The sequence below is a fragment of the Aspergillus japonicus genome, assembly GCF_003184785.1.
Source record: "Aspergillus japonicus CBS 114.51 unplaced genomic scaffold BO86scaffold_96, whole genome shotgun sequence".
In the NCBI taxonomy this organism is placed as follows: domain Eukaryota; kingdom Fungi; phylum Ascomycota; class Eurotiomycetes; order Eurotiales; family Aspergillaceae; genus Aspergillus; species Aspergillus japonicus.
Window position 1 is genome coordinate 55,149 of NW_020291733.1, and position 17,010 is coordinate 72,158.

At 53.9% G+C, this 17,010-nt stretch overlaps 3 protein-coding genes across 3 annotated transcripts; 2 read left to right on the forward strand and 1 right to left on the reverse strand.

Moving 5' to 3' along the window:
* Positions 1 to 1,300: 1,300 nt before the first annotated feature.
* BO86DRAFT_451582 (uncharacterized protein) lies at positions 1,301 to 2,840 on the reverse strand (the record flags this gene model as incomplete). The annotated part of the gene is made up of 1 exon (XM_025676868.1): positions 1,301 to 2,840. The coding sequence occupies one exon, from the start codon at positions 2,838 to 2,840 to the stop codon at positions 1,419 to 1,421; it is 1,422 nt and encodes a 473-aa protein (XP_025522449.1). The 3' UTR covers positions 1,301 to 1,418.
* Positions 2,841 to 4,987: 2,147 nt separating this feature from the next.
* On the forward strand, positions 4,988 to 7,310 carry BO86DRAFT_443368 (fungal specific transcription factor domain-containing protein; the record flags this gene model as incomplete). The annotated part of the gene is made up of 6 exons (XM_025676360.1): positions 4,988 to 5,189; positions 5,243 to 5,396; positions 5,454 to 5,558; positions 5,613 to 6,141; positions 6,201 to 6,917; positions 7,143 to 7,310. The coding sequence occupies 6 exons, from the start codon at positions 4,988 to 4,990 to the stop codon at positions 7,308 to 7,310; spliced, it is 1,875 nt and encodes a 624-aa protein (XP_025522450.1).
* Positions 7,311 to 9,211: 1,901 nt separating this feature from the next.
* On the forward strand, positions 9,212 to 16,999 carry BO86DRAFT_404560 (putative polyketide synthase; the record flags this gene model as incomplete). Its single annotated transcript, XM_025674024.1, has 2 exons — positions 9,212 to 9,850; positions 9,914 to 16,999. The coding sequence occupies 2 exons, from the start codon at positions 9,212 to 9,214 to the stop codon at positions 16,997 to 16,999; spliced, it is 7,725 nt and encodes a 2,574-aa protein (XP_025522451.1).
* Positions 17,000 to 17,010: the final 11 nt, after the last annotated feature.

The following is a 17,010-nucleotide window of genomic DNA, read 5'->3' on the forward strand; positions in this document are numbered from 1 at the left end:
CCTTCTCAGCCCGCGCTGGTTGCGGTTGGATTTTGGAGGATGGGGTTGGAAGCTGTAAGCTGTAAGCTGTCCTGTCTCTGCATTACTCGCTCTCTCGACCGAGAAAGCATCCCATCTTGCTTGCCAGTCGAAACGGGAAGAATTGAATCGAAGCAGAGGAAAGCCAGAATAAAACAAAGCATGAAAAACAAAGAAAGGCAAGCAGAGAGGTTAAACACTCCCGTTGCACAACATCTCCGTACCGTGTACCCAGGCCCCAAGCAGGAGAAAGAAAATGTTATATCGCCGGGGCGGCAGGAGGGCTTTGTGTCACCGCATTCGCTGTAGTACGAAACGGAGGTGAGATCAGAATTTCCACAGGTTATCCTCAGGGAGTAGGTTTCGGCAGCCGTTTGGTTTACTATTCCTACTTGGGGCGTTAGTGTTGTGTATCGGATGGAAGCAAGGGTCCAGTCCAACGAATCGGAGGGTAGGGGAATGCTACACAAGCAGGGGGGGGCAAGGCGTTTTGTTGCTAAATGTCGGTTGCCGGACGGGCTGGTGGAGCGGCTATTCTGACTGATGAGATGCGTTCGGTTGGGTTGCTCAAGGGGTCTTTTCTTTCGGATGGGGCTGGGGGGCTCTGGCAGATTAGGTAGCAAGTTGGAAATTGGACTTAGATCGTGGGAAAATCTCCGATGATTTGCGGCGGATCTTAGGCCGGGGTCCGGACTGGGTGATGGCTGGCGGTTCGCGGAGAGTTTTGGTTTTTAAATTATGGGGGTGGAGGTGAGGCTGGGTGGGATTGGGATGGGATGGGATGGATCTGAAGTTGGGTGGGTTTGAAACTAGGGATGGACGTCGTTGTAGTCAGATCTTATGAGGGCTACGGGCTAAAGGGCTTAGAGTCAGCTTTGTGGGCGGTTGAGGGGAGATAGGGAGTTGTGGAGTGGCGATTTTTAGGGTTGGGATTGCTATTTTGAGGACAGGAGGGAACTGTAGAGGTTGTATATCCTGAGGGAGACGTGCAAATAGGCTTTGGGGGGATTCAGCCATTGTCTTCGAAGGTGTATATGAGATACTGGACTTAGAATGACAAGGGGATGACAATGGAATGACAAGTATATAGCTAAGTGTAAGATTGGAGATAGAGTCTCGATATAGTAGGAAGAGCGAATATAGTCGATGCAGCCTCTCTTCGTAGCAAATCACCATGCCGGTTTGATTTGTGATTGCTTCCCATCGTATGACACTGAGGCAAGTACTGGTGCTTGAATATGCTCAACAATATTACCGAGGTGCAACTATAGAGCAGCCGAAACTGATATCATTCTGGATTACTTGAACTACTTAACATCGACTCGTCGCTTCATCGCTCCTATACCATAATTGTTGCGCCGACTATGCGCAACCTGGTTGATCCTCACGATCATCATGAATCAACCAATATAACGCACCACCTCGCTCGACCCCTCATCTGCCCGGAGCAATTCCCAATCCCGCTCGCTCAGACACAGCAACGCCTCCCACCCCCCCTCCTCATCCCCTTCATCAATCACCGGCGCGACATAGCACGCACACGGCAAAGGGATCTCAAACGAGGGCCGCCGGATTGCATGCGGCTTCCCCAGCGGCCCAAACACCGGCACCGAGACGTGGGCCATGCTCGAGCATGAGAAGTCCGTCAGCGGGTTGAATGCGCCCCCGTACGCGACCTTGGTCTTATCCTCCTCGTTGGCCAGGAATGTCGCGTAGCTGCGCGTGGCGTGCACGTTGTGCAGTGACTTGACGTGTTTCCGTAGCTTGACCGCCAGATCATACAGCGGCAGCGAGGCGACCTCCGTGAGGGGCAGGCGCAGGTTGGCCGTGCGCACCATGTGGCCCATGTAGTAGGGCGAGAGGTTGATGGTGCGCCGGAGGTCGAGAGCGCGAGTGATCTTGGAGGTAGACGATTGCAGGAAGGGCGGCAGGTGTGGGAGACGCAGAGTGATCAGTCTTTGCCACAGGAATGCGGTCAGCGCATCGTTGGGGGTGATCTTCTCTTGCTCTTGGTCGGTAGATGTTGACTCGACTGGTGCGGGTGGCGCAGCCTTCTGGTAGATTTTGGCCATGGACGTCTCGCTGAAACGCACCGCCCGCCATTTGAAGGTTGCCATATAGGCTTGCATCTCCGGTGTGACTGGGCCCGACGATAGTCCGGGGACAATCGCCGGCTTTAGCTCACTGTGATCGTCCATGGGCTCGTCGTCTTTGATTAATGGGATGAGGGTGCGTCGGTCGATGTTGCCCTCGCAGATGGCGTGCTCGGGGAACGGTTCGTCGCGGAGACTGTATGCGAGCAGATTGATGATCTGGAACATCCCGTTGCCGTCAACGATGTTGTGCTGGGCCGCGATGGCCAGAATCAGGCCCCCTTGGATCCAGTTGAGCTGGAAGTCCAGCACGGGCGCTGGGTTTTCCTCGGCGTCGTCGTCGGGATAGGGCTGCGGAAAGGCCGGGCGAGGAGGGGCCAGCAGGCTCGGCAGCGAGGTGGTCGGCCACCCCGTCGCACGCAACTCGGCAAGCGATGCGACCTCGTTCGTGCGATCCTCCACCCGCAGGAATTTATGGTTGGGATCTTGCCATGCGAGGTGCGGACGCACGACGAAGACGCCCGAGCAGGATGGGGTTTGGCCCTCGCGAACGACTTTGCCGCCGAGGAAGGGGAAGCCGGCGATGAGTTGGTGGATGGCCGACTCCAGGGCTGTTGCGATCTCCCGGCGTGCAATATCGTCCGCGAGTGGGAAGATGAGGAGCATGTGGGAGTAAGACTTCAGTAAGGGCAACTGGCCCAGGATGTCTTGGGTGTGGTCATAGTCCATGGTGGTGGGGTGGTGGCGTGGCGGTTGTGATGGTTGCGATGAGGAACGAGTCTGGCGTGGTTTACCCTGGGGTTACAAGGGCTACGGAAGACTATTTAATGGGGAGAGAAACTACTTCTATAATGTGTACCGTACTGTACTGCACTGCACTGCACTGCACTGCGTACGTTCTTAGACAGACAGAAAATACCCACTGCTGGCAGGTCTCACAGCAGTGTGCCACATTTTGAACTGGGCCCTGGGCAGTCTTTGTATCTTGACTACATGTGCTCTTCTCATCTGGTGTCATCATCAGAACCCCCAGCCCCTAATCATAACATCTTAGCATCGGTTATTATTACTCACGCTGCTCATAATATTGGCGCCAGGATCGGCCCGGCGGAAATGGGGTATTTCAATAGCGGCTGTCGATCGCAGGGCCCTTCACTGCATTCACTGCATTCACTGCACGCGATCGATCTCGGCCCGATAAACACGAGATTCGGGCGATTTCTGTGGCTTCTTGTGATCAATAAATCGGATTCTGCACTCTTCTGTTGACTTCTGCTGTCTCTGGGATTATTAGATGGAAGATGCGTGTGGACCTGGTTTTTAATATTTATTGTTTTTTTTTTTGTTTCCCTTTTTTTTGGATGATGGTGATCGGCCATTCCTTCCCCTCGCCCCCTTCTCTCTCTCTCTCCTGCCTGCCCTAATTCTGCCCCTCGTCGTTTGTCAACAACCAACAACCCCCGTCCCTTGACTGGCTGTGCATATTGCAGTCCCACCTGCTCTAAACTCAGGCTAATGCCTGGCGACTCATTTGATCCCCCCTCTTTTCCTTCCAGATCTCGGCTCTGATCGCATGCACGGGCGCTACATACTGTCTGAGCGTGGAATCTAAGGCCAGCCCGACCTTCCATCCACTAATCCATCTCGCGCATTCACCTCGTTGTCATTGAAGGTCACACTTCCACCTATGCTATGTTGAACCGTCCCTCACAGCTGCGATGCAGGACAAGTTGACATCTGCCGTGAGAGGTCTCTAGCAGGTTGGCTGTTTGCTTGCCTCCTTATCATTTGCTACTGCCGCTGCCACTACTGCAGTGTATGCGGAGATGCAGATGTACCTCTCTCCCTCCCCCATTGTTCCTCTACTCTACTGTACATGTACCTTCAGGGGGGCATCCAGACCCACCAAAACAATAGGCCTCCGTGAGATCCTAGCCTGCAGACCTTCTGCAGGGTTGATCCTGCTTGACTGCTAGCTGCAAAATCTGCGATCGGTCGCATTTGCTTATTCTGTCCCTCAAACTTGCTTATTCGCCTCAAGACGCACCGATGTCCTCAATTGGATGCTGTGACTCGGTGGCTGGCTGAGAGGCGTCGACGTGATCAGCTTGATCAAATCAACAGCAGTGGCACTGGTCATTTAGTGGACCCTGAGAGATCGTGGAGGTCAAGATGATCGCAGTTCATGCCTTTCCCATCGCTGTCAAGCGCCGATGGTGAGTAATAGTGGCTCAACGAAGGCTTGTCCAACCCTCATCTACACCTCTCCCCACCATCGCCCCTGATGTGTCTCCAGCATCCGCTGCAGCCTGCAGAGTGCAGGGCTATTCTAGCTCTCTCGTCTTGCCCTTCTGGTCAGAAAGGCCTCGTTCTAATAACAACAGAACCAGTCAGCGAACGCGCTACCGACTGCGATCTGCATCCTGCAGGGCAGTCATCACATTGCACTAGCCAGAACGTGTTCTTTCAGGACGCACGTCGAGTCACCATTTAGGTCTATTGGATCGACCGCCACACCCTTCCCGACTGGCTCGTCGGCGCTGACTGTGTGGTTGAGCTTAATACCCCAAAAAGCAAGCATGAGTCGCCCGGATGGGGTCGTCTTCCTCGGTATCGGACTGGCTCCTCTACTCACTGGTTCGTCTTGTCTAGTCCGACTAGTGTTGGCGCATGCGGTCGATCCATTGCTTTGGTATCTTATCACGACCCACTAGTCATCTGTTCGAGCAAAGAGAAGCCTGGATCGACGCAGCTTCTCACTGTCGACCGGGCTCGGCTATAAGTCAGGAAACCAAGCGCTGCGGAGGTCGCTTTCACTTTGTCAGAGCAATCAACAGTGGAACTGGTCTGCGGGTATACACTTCATCAGCCCCGACATGGTCACGACGACGCCTACAATCTCAAGACAACGCCCTGGCTCGGCCTGTGAGGAGTGTCGACGGCGAAAAGTGCGCTGTGACCGTCGCCGGCCTCAGTGTCAGGTGTGTTTCGAGACAGGGATTGAGTGCAAGATCAACACCACCAGATTGCCTCGGGGACCTCGAAAGGGCCAGTTGCGTACGCTGCGCACAAGAATTGGTACCGCGCCTTTCATGCTCAGTGGATGTGTATTGACGACTGACGCACAACAGCTGCCCTAGAGCGCTGCCTCGCAGATCAGCATCCCGAAATCAACCACCAGATGGCGAGTCTATTTGACGGCACGGTACTTGACTGTGACTCGGAGGATGATCCCCTCCGGGACCTCACTTCACTGTCTGATTCGATCCCGGTTTCCGTACCTCTGTCAACACTCCCGGACCCGGTGTTGGCCCCCGGGGACGAGCTGGAGACGCGCGAGAGAGATGCTCATCCCACCATCTCATCCATCAAGATCCAATCACCAAGAACACCAGAGTCGTTACCACGGTCGACAGGCCTGGTCTCGGAACTGATGCGAGCTGAACTGTATGCTGTTGCTCTCGATCCTAGGAAGACCGTTCACCTCTAACCTATCGGCAGTGACCAACTGTATTTCGATCGGGTGCATCCGTTCGCGCCTATCCTCCAGCGCTGGCGCTATCACGTTTGGGCTCGCCAACCTAAGAAGTCCGATAGCCAGGTCTGTCTACAATATGCTATGTGGACGGTGGCAGCCTCTCTTTCTGCCCAGTTTCAGGCTCTACGCGATCAGCTGTACACCGAAACACGAAGAATTCTCGATTCCTTAGATCGACCGGATAGTATAACAATGGTCGCAGGGCTGGAACAGGCCCAGGCATGGATTCTAATTGGGCTCTACGAGTACATGCAACGGTCGGCTCTCCAGGCCTGGATGAGCATAGGAAGATGCTGCCGACTGGTATTAGGGATGCGGCTCTATGAGCTGAATGATTCCACCAACCCGGTGACGATGGCACGGGAACAGGAAGCTATATTGGTGGACTGGATCGGGCTGGAGGAGCAGCGCAGGACTTTCTGGATGGCGTACTCATTGGATCGGTTTATCAGTTTCCATAATGGGTTGCCGTTTACTCTGCATGAACCAGTGGTTCGTTCAACCATACGTCCATCATACGTACAAGGACGCTGCTAACCCTGGATAAGCAGATCACCACCCGGCTGCCCAGCCCGGAAGAGGAGTTCCAATGCGGGCAACCAACCCTAACACCATACCTACGCGAAGTTATGAACCAGCATCCTCACCTTCATCATCCAGTCCAACCCAATCTATACCAATATCCCCATCTTCATGCTCAGCAACATCCTCACATCTACGCCATTCCTCATTCCCCGACTTCACCCACCCACCTTACAATGGCCTTTCCACCCGTGGCAACACCAACCAACCCCACAGCAACACCCGTCCTCAATCACGATCTCAATCAAGTCACATACTCGAGCTTCACCGAATTCATCCTCCTAGCCACGATTGTCGGTCGAGTCCTCTCGCACCGCCAAGCTCTGGTGATGGAGCAACCCTTCCAACCGTTTTACCCGCCTCTTTCCCCCACAAGTCCCCACACCCCGATTCCAAATTCGCTTGATGCCTTCTGGAATCGTCATCACGCTCTTCATGCACTCCTCAGTGCCCGAATTCAATCCCTTTCGTCCAATCCGCAGGCTCTGGATGATCCCTTAATCATGTTCGCGCGCATCGTTGCGCAAAGTATGGTGCTGTTCCTGCACAACGTTCTCGAGTCCGTCGCGTGGAAGTCTGGTGGGGATCAACTACTGGGTATCATTGAGGATGAGCGGCTGTGTGTGCTAGCCGCGCATGAGGTGGTAGGGTTAGTGAAGGTGCAAGGACAGTTGGGGTATTTTAAGGTTAGTTAAATTTTTTTCGTTTTGTATCACCTTGGCGACTCAAGCCGGATCTGGTGGAAGCCACCCCTGCATTCGGACTCGCCTCTTTCAGAGGGCATGAAGTGATATGCGTTGCTCGTGGAGGTGATTGTTTCGCAGCCAGATTACAGCCAGCAAGCCGTGGGAGGCTCCGGAAAGCAGGAAGTTTGTATATGCGTAACGATGCTAACATCCATGCTCCTGCAGGTCCACCCTCTCACCCCGATTCCCTTGATGATGTGCACCGAATTTCTGACTGCTCATGCGTACCTTGATCCCTCGTTCGAGGTCAAGTTGCATGAGCTGCTGGAGTGCCTGGGCGACCTGGAAAGAGTGAAGAACCCCGTGCAAAGTCCGACCCTGTCCGTGGTTTAATAGTCCGGATTCTCTCAACAAGAACTGTATCTGGTTTATCGATTGTTTCTGTATAATTTTCGGTGTTGGTCTGGATTGGCTTGAAATAAGGTCATCATTGTTGCGTGGAAAGCTTGTGGTTCTATGGTTATGGCCGAGGCGTTATGAATGAGGGCAAGGTTTATCATCTGTCCTTTTTCTCCCGATTCTTGATTTGGCTCGATTCAGCTTCATTCTCCTTTGCAGGCTCATAGGATTCAATGAATGGTGTTGGATGGTGTCGTGTTTGCTGCCCATCAGATGGCATATTATATTTCAGGGGCTGACCACGGGGATGCATGAAGGGGAGCAGCCGAGGGCTTGCTTATAAGATACAGTTCAACCTAATATAATGGAATTATACCTCGTGTGCATAAAAATCGGTTATCTCCTATCTCCATGACTCCTTTCTCCATGAGCCACTACACGATCAGACAATCCCTCCCTCCAAAACTCCACTGCTTATCCCCGGGCTGTTATCAACTCCGAAGCCTCTTTCGTCTTCCCAACGGCGATAGGAGACTACGTCTTCTCCAACCAACCGGAAAGAGGTCGATAAATCAAAAACAAAATAATCAGACCCCGTCGATCGACCTTTCCTCTTTCTTCTTTTCTTCTCTCCGAGGAGTACGTCGGCTTGACGATGGAGCCAATACCCGGGTAGAGATGAGGGCTGAGAAGGGGCGGAACGAGCACCATACCGTGGCATCAGACCATCGTGCAACCTTGTCGCCTTCTAGTCTGGACTGGATGGATCTGGCACCCAGCTAGCTAGTCCGAGGAGATACACCGAAGAATAAACTCCGGCCGTTTTGTCTCCAGCTGTCTGTCGTTCTTGATTCTGTCTGGATATTTTAGTTCAGGCTGGTGGTTTCCTGTCTGACTGATTTCGCTTTTCGGGGATACGATTTTCTGTTTCCGTGGATCTAAGAATAGGATAAATTCCCTCAGCAGAAGGAAGCATGGGATTTGTTCCGAGATCGTCAGCTGTTAGGTCGTTTCTCCATGTAGTATGTATGTAATCCAAGGTAGGTAGGGTAAGAAAAAGAAAAAGTAATGTGAATGCTACCGGAATATGCCCTACTTGTCAGCAACAGGGGTTCGCGAGCCTCCCATTTCTCTGTTAGCACGATGTAATTGATTTGGAAAGGGTTTAGTCAGGTAGCCAGTTTAATGAGTTGGGATCTCGGTTTCCCGTTTCCCGTTTTCCCTGTGTCGTCACAGGGCTGGGTGTAACTCTACCCACCTGCTTTTAAGTGGTTGAGTATCGTATATGCCCGACGGAAACTGGAGTTGGGAAGGCCAAAGGCCGGGGAGATCAGTTCAGTTCGTGGGACTGACTGTGCACACATACAACATTGCCTCTGCTTGTCTCGGTCTGTGTGGTTTCGGCTACGGTCTTTGCCGGTGGGATTTGTGCATTAAAACCTGTATGCCGCTCTCTGTTTTCTTTCTGGTTGTCTGTTGTGTATGGATTTGTGACTGTTTTTTTCCTCTTGGGATTGAGTGATAGCTACCCTACGGGTCTCTTGTTTCGTGATTCTTTCTCCGGGTAGAGGCTAATATTCCCGCGTGTTCATTATCGCTTTAGCGGGAGGAAAAATCTCCGGGGTTTGGACGTTGTGAGTGCCACCTCGTTCGTGTTCGTGTGGGGGAAGTTTGCTTGCTTGCTTGCTTGCTTGATTCTTACCTCATCAACAGTTGTTGGTCATTCCCTCCGCGGGATTAGTTTGACACGATCCATATACAGTATATTGATACTTGCGGGGGTTGTAGACTTTGGGTCTGTGCTGGGGTGTCCTGTTCGTTGGTCTGTTTGCTTGCTTGCCTGTCTACTTGGTTTGTGATTTGTGAGTGGCAAACAAAACATACACCCAAACCTCATGGCCCGTCAACTCTCGCCTTCGCCGGGAGGCAAGACGGTGCTGCTGTTCGGCTGCCAGGCCCTGCAGTTCGACGCCAACGACTTCCGGCGCCTGCGGAGCGTCATCCTGGACACGCCCGACAACCACTGGGTGCTAGACGTGCTGGCGGAGCTGCCCGTCTACTGGCGCACCGCCGCCACCAAGTACCTGCCGGCACTGCAGGCGCTGCCGGGTGAGCAGCAGCTGCGCGACCTGAACCAGTGGATCCGCACCGGCAAAGTCGCTGACCGCCACTTCCCGCTGCCCTACCTCCAGCATGCCCCGCTTCTGATGATTACCCACCTGCTGCAGTTTGCGCGCTACCTGCAGCTGACGCACCCGGATTACGCCGTGCACGGCGTCGTGGACGCTGAGACGAGCCCGGTCGTGGAGATTGTGGGATTTTCGTTCGGCTTTCTCAGCGCCGCGGTCGCTTCGACCGTCACGAATCGGGCCCAGTTGCGCGAGTATGGGGCCGTGGGGATTCGACTGGCGACTCTGCTGGGCGCGCTCGGGGATGAACAGGAAAACCGCGAGAAGTATACCTCGCTGTCCACCGTGTGGAAGAAGCCGGAGTTGGAGGGGGAGCTGGCTCATGTGCTTGAGCAGCATCCGGAGGTAAGTTGGCTGATATTTTGTGTGGGTAACTCGCAAGATGAGCGCTAATGCCCCTTATGTTAGGCGTACATCACGGTTCGATATGATACGAACCGCGCGACTATCATGACGCCACGGAAGAGCCTGGGCCGGCTGCAGCAAGCGCTCCAGACGGCCGGATTCTCCGCATACCACATCAACTTCAACGGGCGCTATCATTGGCCGGGCCATCAGAAACTATTGCATACACTGGGGCAGATGTGTGAGGCCGATTCCGCGTTGCAACTGCCAGATGCTTCGCAGTTGCCACGGCACACGTGGACAAACATGACCAATGAGCCTATCTATGAGGGTCCGCTTCATCAGGTAGTTCTGCGCTCCATCCTGGCCCAGCAGTGTCAGTGGGGTCCCACGTTTGCGGCTGTGCATCGGGCCCAACTGGAAAACACGCAGTCGATCGTGGTGGAACTTGGATCGGAGCGCTGCGTCCCCCCGACATTCATGCGCACGCTGGGAAGCCGCGTGGTGCACTATTTGGATTTGAACCTGGACTTCCAGTCGCGCGTGTCGCCACTTCAGTCGACCCCGACGATATACGACGACGACATTGCCGTGATTGGCATGGGTTGCCGCGTGGCTGGTGCGGATGATCTAGAGGAGTTCTGGAAGCTCTTGTGTGCAGGCGAATCGCAACATCGGGAGCTGCCGCCGGAACGCTACAAGGACTATGAGACCCCATGGAGGCCAGGCGCGATTCGTCCCTGGTGGGGCAATTTTGTCCATGACATCGATGCCTTCGACCACAAGTTTTTCAAGAAGGTGCCCAGGGAGGTCATGTCCCAGGATCCACAGCAACGGTTGTTTCTGCAGGTCGCATACCAGGCTCTCCAACAAGCGGGATACTTCCACAAGAAGGATGCCACTAAGGATGTTGGGTGCTATGTCACCTGCTGCACCGTCGACTATGAGCATAACGTCAATTGCCATCCCGCGACGGCCTATGCTGCCACGGGTCTACTGCGAAGCTTCATGGCTGGTAAGGTGAGCCATTACTTCGGATGGCGCGGGCCAGCGCTGTGTATTGACACCGCATGTTCCGGCTCCGCCGTTGCGCTGCACCACGCCTGCAGGGCCATCCTCAGCGGTGACTGCAAAGCTGCGCTCGTTGGAGGCGCCAATGCTCTCACGAGTCCGCTCGCGTTCGATAATTTGAATGGAGCGTCGTTCGTCTCCCCCACGGGACCATGCAAGCCGTTCGATGAAAAGGCTGATGGCTATTGCCGCGGCGAGGGGTTTGCAGCGATCTTTATCAAGAAGATGTCCGACGCGCTGGCTGATGGTGATACAATCCTGGGTACTATCGCCGGCACCGCAGTAGAGCAGAATGACAATTGTACCCCGGTGGTGGTACCTCATGCACCATCGCTGGCAGGTTTGTTCGACAAAGTCATTCGCCAGGCCCACATCCGCCCGCATGAAATCTCGGTTGTCGAGGCTCATGGCACCGGAACACAAGCGGGTGACCCGGCCGAATATAGCAGCGTGAGGCAGGTAATGGGTGGTCCACAACGAGCAGTCCCGCTGACGCTGGGCTCAGTCAAAGGGCTGGTTGGACACACCGAAGGTGTCTCTGGCATGGTCGCGCTGGTCAAGGTACTCCTGATGATTCACGAAGGAAAGCTTCCGCCCCAACCAAACTTCCACAATCTGAATCCACACATCCAGGCGGCTGTCGAAGATCGGATCGAAATCACCACCAGGTTAAAGCCATGGCAAGCAGATTTCCGCGCGGCGCTGATCAATAATTACGGTGCTTGTGGGTCGAACGCATCCATGGTAGTCACTCAGCCACCTGGCTTTCGAACAGGGAGCGGTGCCTCTGCCATTCACGCCCCCGGCATCTCCCTGCCCTTCCGATTCTGTGGGTTGGACGAGAACCGTCTGCGTGATTATGCACGAAAGTTTTACAGTCTCTTGCAAGATCAGGCAGTCTCCGCCAGCCATCTCACATCGTTGGCTAACGTGTCGTTCAACGTCGCGCGACAATGTAGCCCGACACTCGATACGCACCTGATATACAATTGCAGTTCACTCAAAGAGCTCGAGTCGAGGCTACTGTCAGTTATTGATGGAGACGAAAGTCGAATTCTCCGCATGGCGAAGTCCGCCCGCCCCGTGGTTTTGTGTTTTGGTGGGCAGGTGTCAACTTCGGTTGGGCTGGATCGCACCGTGTACGACACAATGCACATTCTGCGCAATCATCTCGATGACTGCAGCAGAATCCTGGAGTCGCTTGGATATGACAGTCTCTATCCTAGCATCTTCGAGTCCACGCCGATCGCGGACCAGGTCAAGCTACAGACACAGCTGTTCGCTTTGCAATATGCCAGCGCTCGCTCCTGGATGGACTGTGGCCTCACAGTAACGGCCATTGTTGGCCATAGCTTTGGAGAGCTAACTGCTCTCTGCGTATCTGGGGCGCTGTGCCTTGAGGATGCGTTACTCCTAGTCGCTAGACGGGCGACTTTGATTCGGGACAGTTGGGGGCCAGATCCCGGCGCCATGATTGCTGTAGAGGGCGAGCTCCACGAAGTCGAGCATCTGCTAGCGGAAGCCGCGAAGTTTGTGTCGACTGGAACGTCTCCCGCTAGTATCGCCTGCTTCAACGGTCCCCGTAGCTATACATTAGCTGGAGCAACAGAAGCGATGAACGCAGTGCGTGTGATGCTTTCCACAAAGCCAGCATTTTCTCGTCTCAAATACAAATATCTGGACGTGACCAATGCATTCCACTCATCGCTGGTCGATTCACTCGTTCCAGACTTGAAGAGGATAACTGACGGATTGACGTTCCGCGAGCCGGAATTGCACCTGGAGCGGGCAACGGAAGAGCCATGCACTGGAATCCCCTCTCCAGCCATTGCAGCTGAGCATCTCAGAAAGCCGGTGTACTTCAGTCAGGCTGTCAATCGTCTGGCAGAGAAATACAAGTCGTGTATTTGGCTCGAGGCTGGTTCCAATTCAACCATCACTTTGATGGCCAGTCGGGCGTTGGGATCAAGTGCTGCCGCAAACCATCGATTCCTAACCGTCAATATCACAAGCAAGAATGGAGTCCAAAGTCTGACCGATAACACAATCGCGCTGTGGAAGGAGAGAGTCTCTGTCTCCTACTGGGCACATCATTCGTCGCAGACACCCGAGTATGACTTCATCTTTCTTCCACCCTATCAATTTGAGAAGAGCCGACATTGGATGGACAACAAGCCGTTGCCCGCAACTAGCCCCGAAGCGAGTGAAGTACAAGAGGAGCAGCCAAAGCCAAAAATCCAATTCCTAGGATACCAGGGCTCGGCGAAGATGACCGCCAAGTTCTCCATCGATACTACGCACCCCAGCTATCGTGAAGCTGTGTCAGGCCACATAGGTGCACAAACCGCGCCTCTCGCGCCAGCTTCCTTCATGCTCGATAGCGTGGTTGAAGCACTGAGAAGCTTACCAGAGGGCAAAGACAGAGTACCGCAAGTGAAGAATGTCACCAGTGATGCGCCGCTGGGGCTGGATGAAAGACAAAACGTCTACATCATACTGACCGCTCAAGACACAAGCAAGACACTCTGGGAGATGGAATTTACCAGCGAGAATCCTGAAAAGGGTGCACGATCGCAGGTAGTACATTGTGCTGGTCGGATCAAGATGTTCAAGGCCGATGATCCCGCGCTCCAGAGCGAATTTTCCCGGTACGGTCGCTTGGTCAGTCATCGTCGATGCCGTGAACTCCTCGAAAGCTCCGACGTAGATGACATCCTGCAAGGTCGGAATGTGTACCGCGCCTTTTCCGAGGTTGTGGAGTACGCTGAGTCTTACCGTGGGGTTCACAAGTTGGTCGGCAAGGGCAATCAGTCAGCCGGTCGAGTGGTGAAGAAGTATTCCGGTCAGACCTGGGCGGACACGTTTCTGTGTGACTCGTTTAGCCAAGTCGGAGGTTTCTGGATCAATTGTATGACCGATCGACCAGCGTCCCATATTTACATCGCCAGCGGCATGGAGCAGTGGATGCGTACACCCTTATATGCTGACCCGAGCACACCGCGTCCTGAGACTTGGGAAGTGCTAGCAACACATGAACGAGGAGAGGGCTTCTATACCACTGACATATTTGTCTTTGACCCGGAAAAGGGCCAACTAGTAGAAACGTTCATTGGGATGAAATACTCTTGTGTGCCAAAGGCAGTCTTCAGCAAGATCCTCAGCAAGCTGGGGTCGAGTATAGTTCCTCAACAGACTCATCATGCGGCAGTTGTGACAGAAGCAGTCTCGCCACCGAAAGCGACAGCTAGTGATCCAGTCTCCAAGGCGAAAAAGGCAAAGTCACAGGCTTCCGATCTGGTCGCACGCATCAAGGGCGTGGTTGCTGATTTTTGTGCTGTCGATCCCAGTGAAATCCACGATGATGGTAATATGGCTGATGCTGGCGTCGATTCTTTGATGGCAATGGAGTTGGCACGCGAGATGGAGGAAGTGTTCAAGTGTACGCTGCCAGCAACTGAACTGATGGAGGCGGAGACGTTCCGTGACCTAGTCCGTGCGGTGCAAAGAGCTCTGGGAATCGAGACAGTCGATGAAGCGGAAGATATGGATGAGACCAGCGAGACTGGCACTACCTCTTATACCGAGTGTGAAACAGAGTCAGATGAGGCGGTTGACGCTGGTGGCACCGAATCCGTGACTAGCATGAGCACTGACGCGCCCGAGCTACATCTGCCGCACGACATGATGTTGTGCGCGTTCGCCGAAACCAAAGCCTTGACAGATCAGTTCCTCTCGGAGAACAACTGCAGCGGGCGCGTGCTTAGCTTCAACCCAGTCCAGATGCAGCTTTGCGTGACCATGACTCTGGAAGCATTCGAGGAGCTAGGTTCATTCATTCGAAGTGCGCAACCAGGCCAGCGGCTCGACCGGATCAAATTTGATGCCCAGCACGAAGAGTTGGTGGAATACCTCTATTCCCGATTGGAGGAAGCTCGCCTGGTAGAGTTGGATGAAGGAACCGTGATTCGTACGAGCTTGGAGTGGACCAGCATGTCTAGCACTGCCATTCTCGAGGAAATCGGTCGGACCTACCCTGAGTTCGTAGGTGCCAGCAAGCTTGCCTTTTATACAGGTAGCAAATTGGCATCGGTGTTAAGGGGCGAACAAGATGGACTCCAGCTGATCTTCGGGACAAGAGAGGGACAGGAGCTTGTGTCATGGATGTACGGTGATGAATCGCACAACGTCAGTGGCTACAAGCAAATGCTGGATTTCATCCAGCGGCTCGTACACAAGCTTGGCAGTCGTTCGGGGACAGGCCCGCTGAAGATCCTCGAAATGGGCGCTGGTACCGGAGGAGGTACAAAATGGTTCCTGCCTGTGTTGGCCAAGCTTGGGGTCCCCGTCGAATATACCTTTACCGACATCTCCCCTGCCTTCTTGGCGCAAGCCCGTCGGCGCTTCAAAGAATATCCCTTCGTGCTGTATCGTGTGCATGACATCGAGAAGCCCCCGGCAGACGATTTAGTTGGGACTCAGCATATCATCATCGCCAGTAACGCTGTGCATGCAACCTCGAATCTGCAGGTGTCAACCGGAAATATGCGTCGAGCATTACGACCCGACGGAGTGGTCTTGATGCTCGAGATGACTCGACCACAGTTCACGATTGATATTGTTTTCGGACTCTTCCGTGGCTGGTGGGTATTCAATGATGGGCGAAACCATGCTATCACTAGCGAGAAACGCTGGGAAGCCGACCTCCATGCCGTCGGCTACGGCCACGTGGACTGGACAGATGGCCATTCGGCTGAAGCGGGCGTGCAACGAGTGCTCTTTGCTACTTCTACCGGAGAGCAACGCGAACGGCTTCCGCTGGGGTCGAATTTGTCTCATGTGAGCCTCCTTGCCAGTGTTGACAATGTTGCTCGAAAGCAAGCGACTGACAAGTATATCCGTCGCAGCATTGAAGGCTTTACCGGACCAAGAGTGACCCATAGTCCAGTGACTGGACCGGTCGCTGTTCTGGTGACGGGGGCCACAGGCAGCTTGGGCTCTCACATAGTTGCATATTTGGTGCAGCTGCAGGAGGTTAGTTGGGTCATCTGCCTCAACCGACCGGGGAAGGAGGATCCGTTTGAACGACAGAAGAAGGCATTTGCTGAGCGCGGTCTTGGTTTGAATTCTAACAACTTGAATAAAATCACGGTGATTGAGACAGATACGAAAGAGGTAAAGCTCGGTCTGTCAGACGAGCAGCATCAACTTGTACAGACGACTGTCACACATATCATCCACAACGCTTGGCCGATGAACGGTGCCCGCGGCCTGTCTGGATTTGACTCTCAATTCCGAACCATGCGGAACCTAGTTGATTTAGCATGCGACATCGCATCTGTCCGACCTGCAAAGGATCGAATTGGATTTCAGTTCATATCCTCCATTAGTACGGTCGGATTTCGTCCTCTGGTGATGAGTGAGCCAGAAGTCCCGGAGGATGAAAGCGTGATTGACTGGGCGTTGGCCAATGGATATGGCGAAGCGAAGTTTGTCTGTGAGCAGATTCTGCATCAAACCCTGCAGAGGTACCCAAATCGATTCAATGCCATGGTGGTACGACCTGGTCAAATTGCAGGGTCATCGCTCAGCGGATACTGGAATGCTGCGGAGCATTTACCCGCCCTGCTGAAATCGGCCCAGACACTCAAGGTATTGCCTGATTTTGGCGGGGTGTTGTCTTGGACGCCTGTCAATACCGTTGCAGCCACTCTAAGCGAGCTTTTATTCACCGAGAAAGCACATTCCGTCTATCATGTCGATAATGTGGCTCGTCAACCGTGGCAAGAGATGACGGCCATTCTCGCACAGGAACTGGGAATTCCCCTTGGTAATTTGCTCCCGTTCTCGGAGTGGATTGAACGGGTTGGGGCCTATACTGGTCCACGAGAAGACAACCCTGCACGTATGATGGCGGACTGGTTGGCTGGCAACTTTGAGCGCATGTCTTGCGGGGGATTGCTGTTGGCGACAACGCGTGCCCGACGAGACGCGTCCACACTACAGAGCCTGGGGCCTGTTGATCAGAGGACAGTGCGGGGATACGTGCAGTATTGGCGTCGGACGGGATTCTTGATATAGATAGAAGTTGA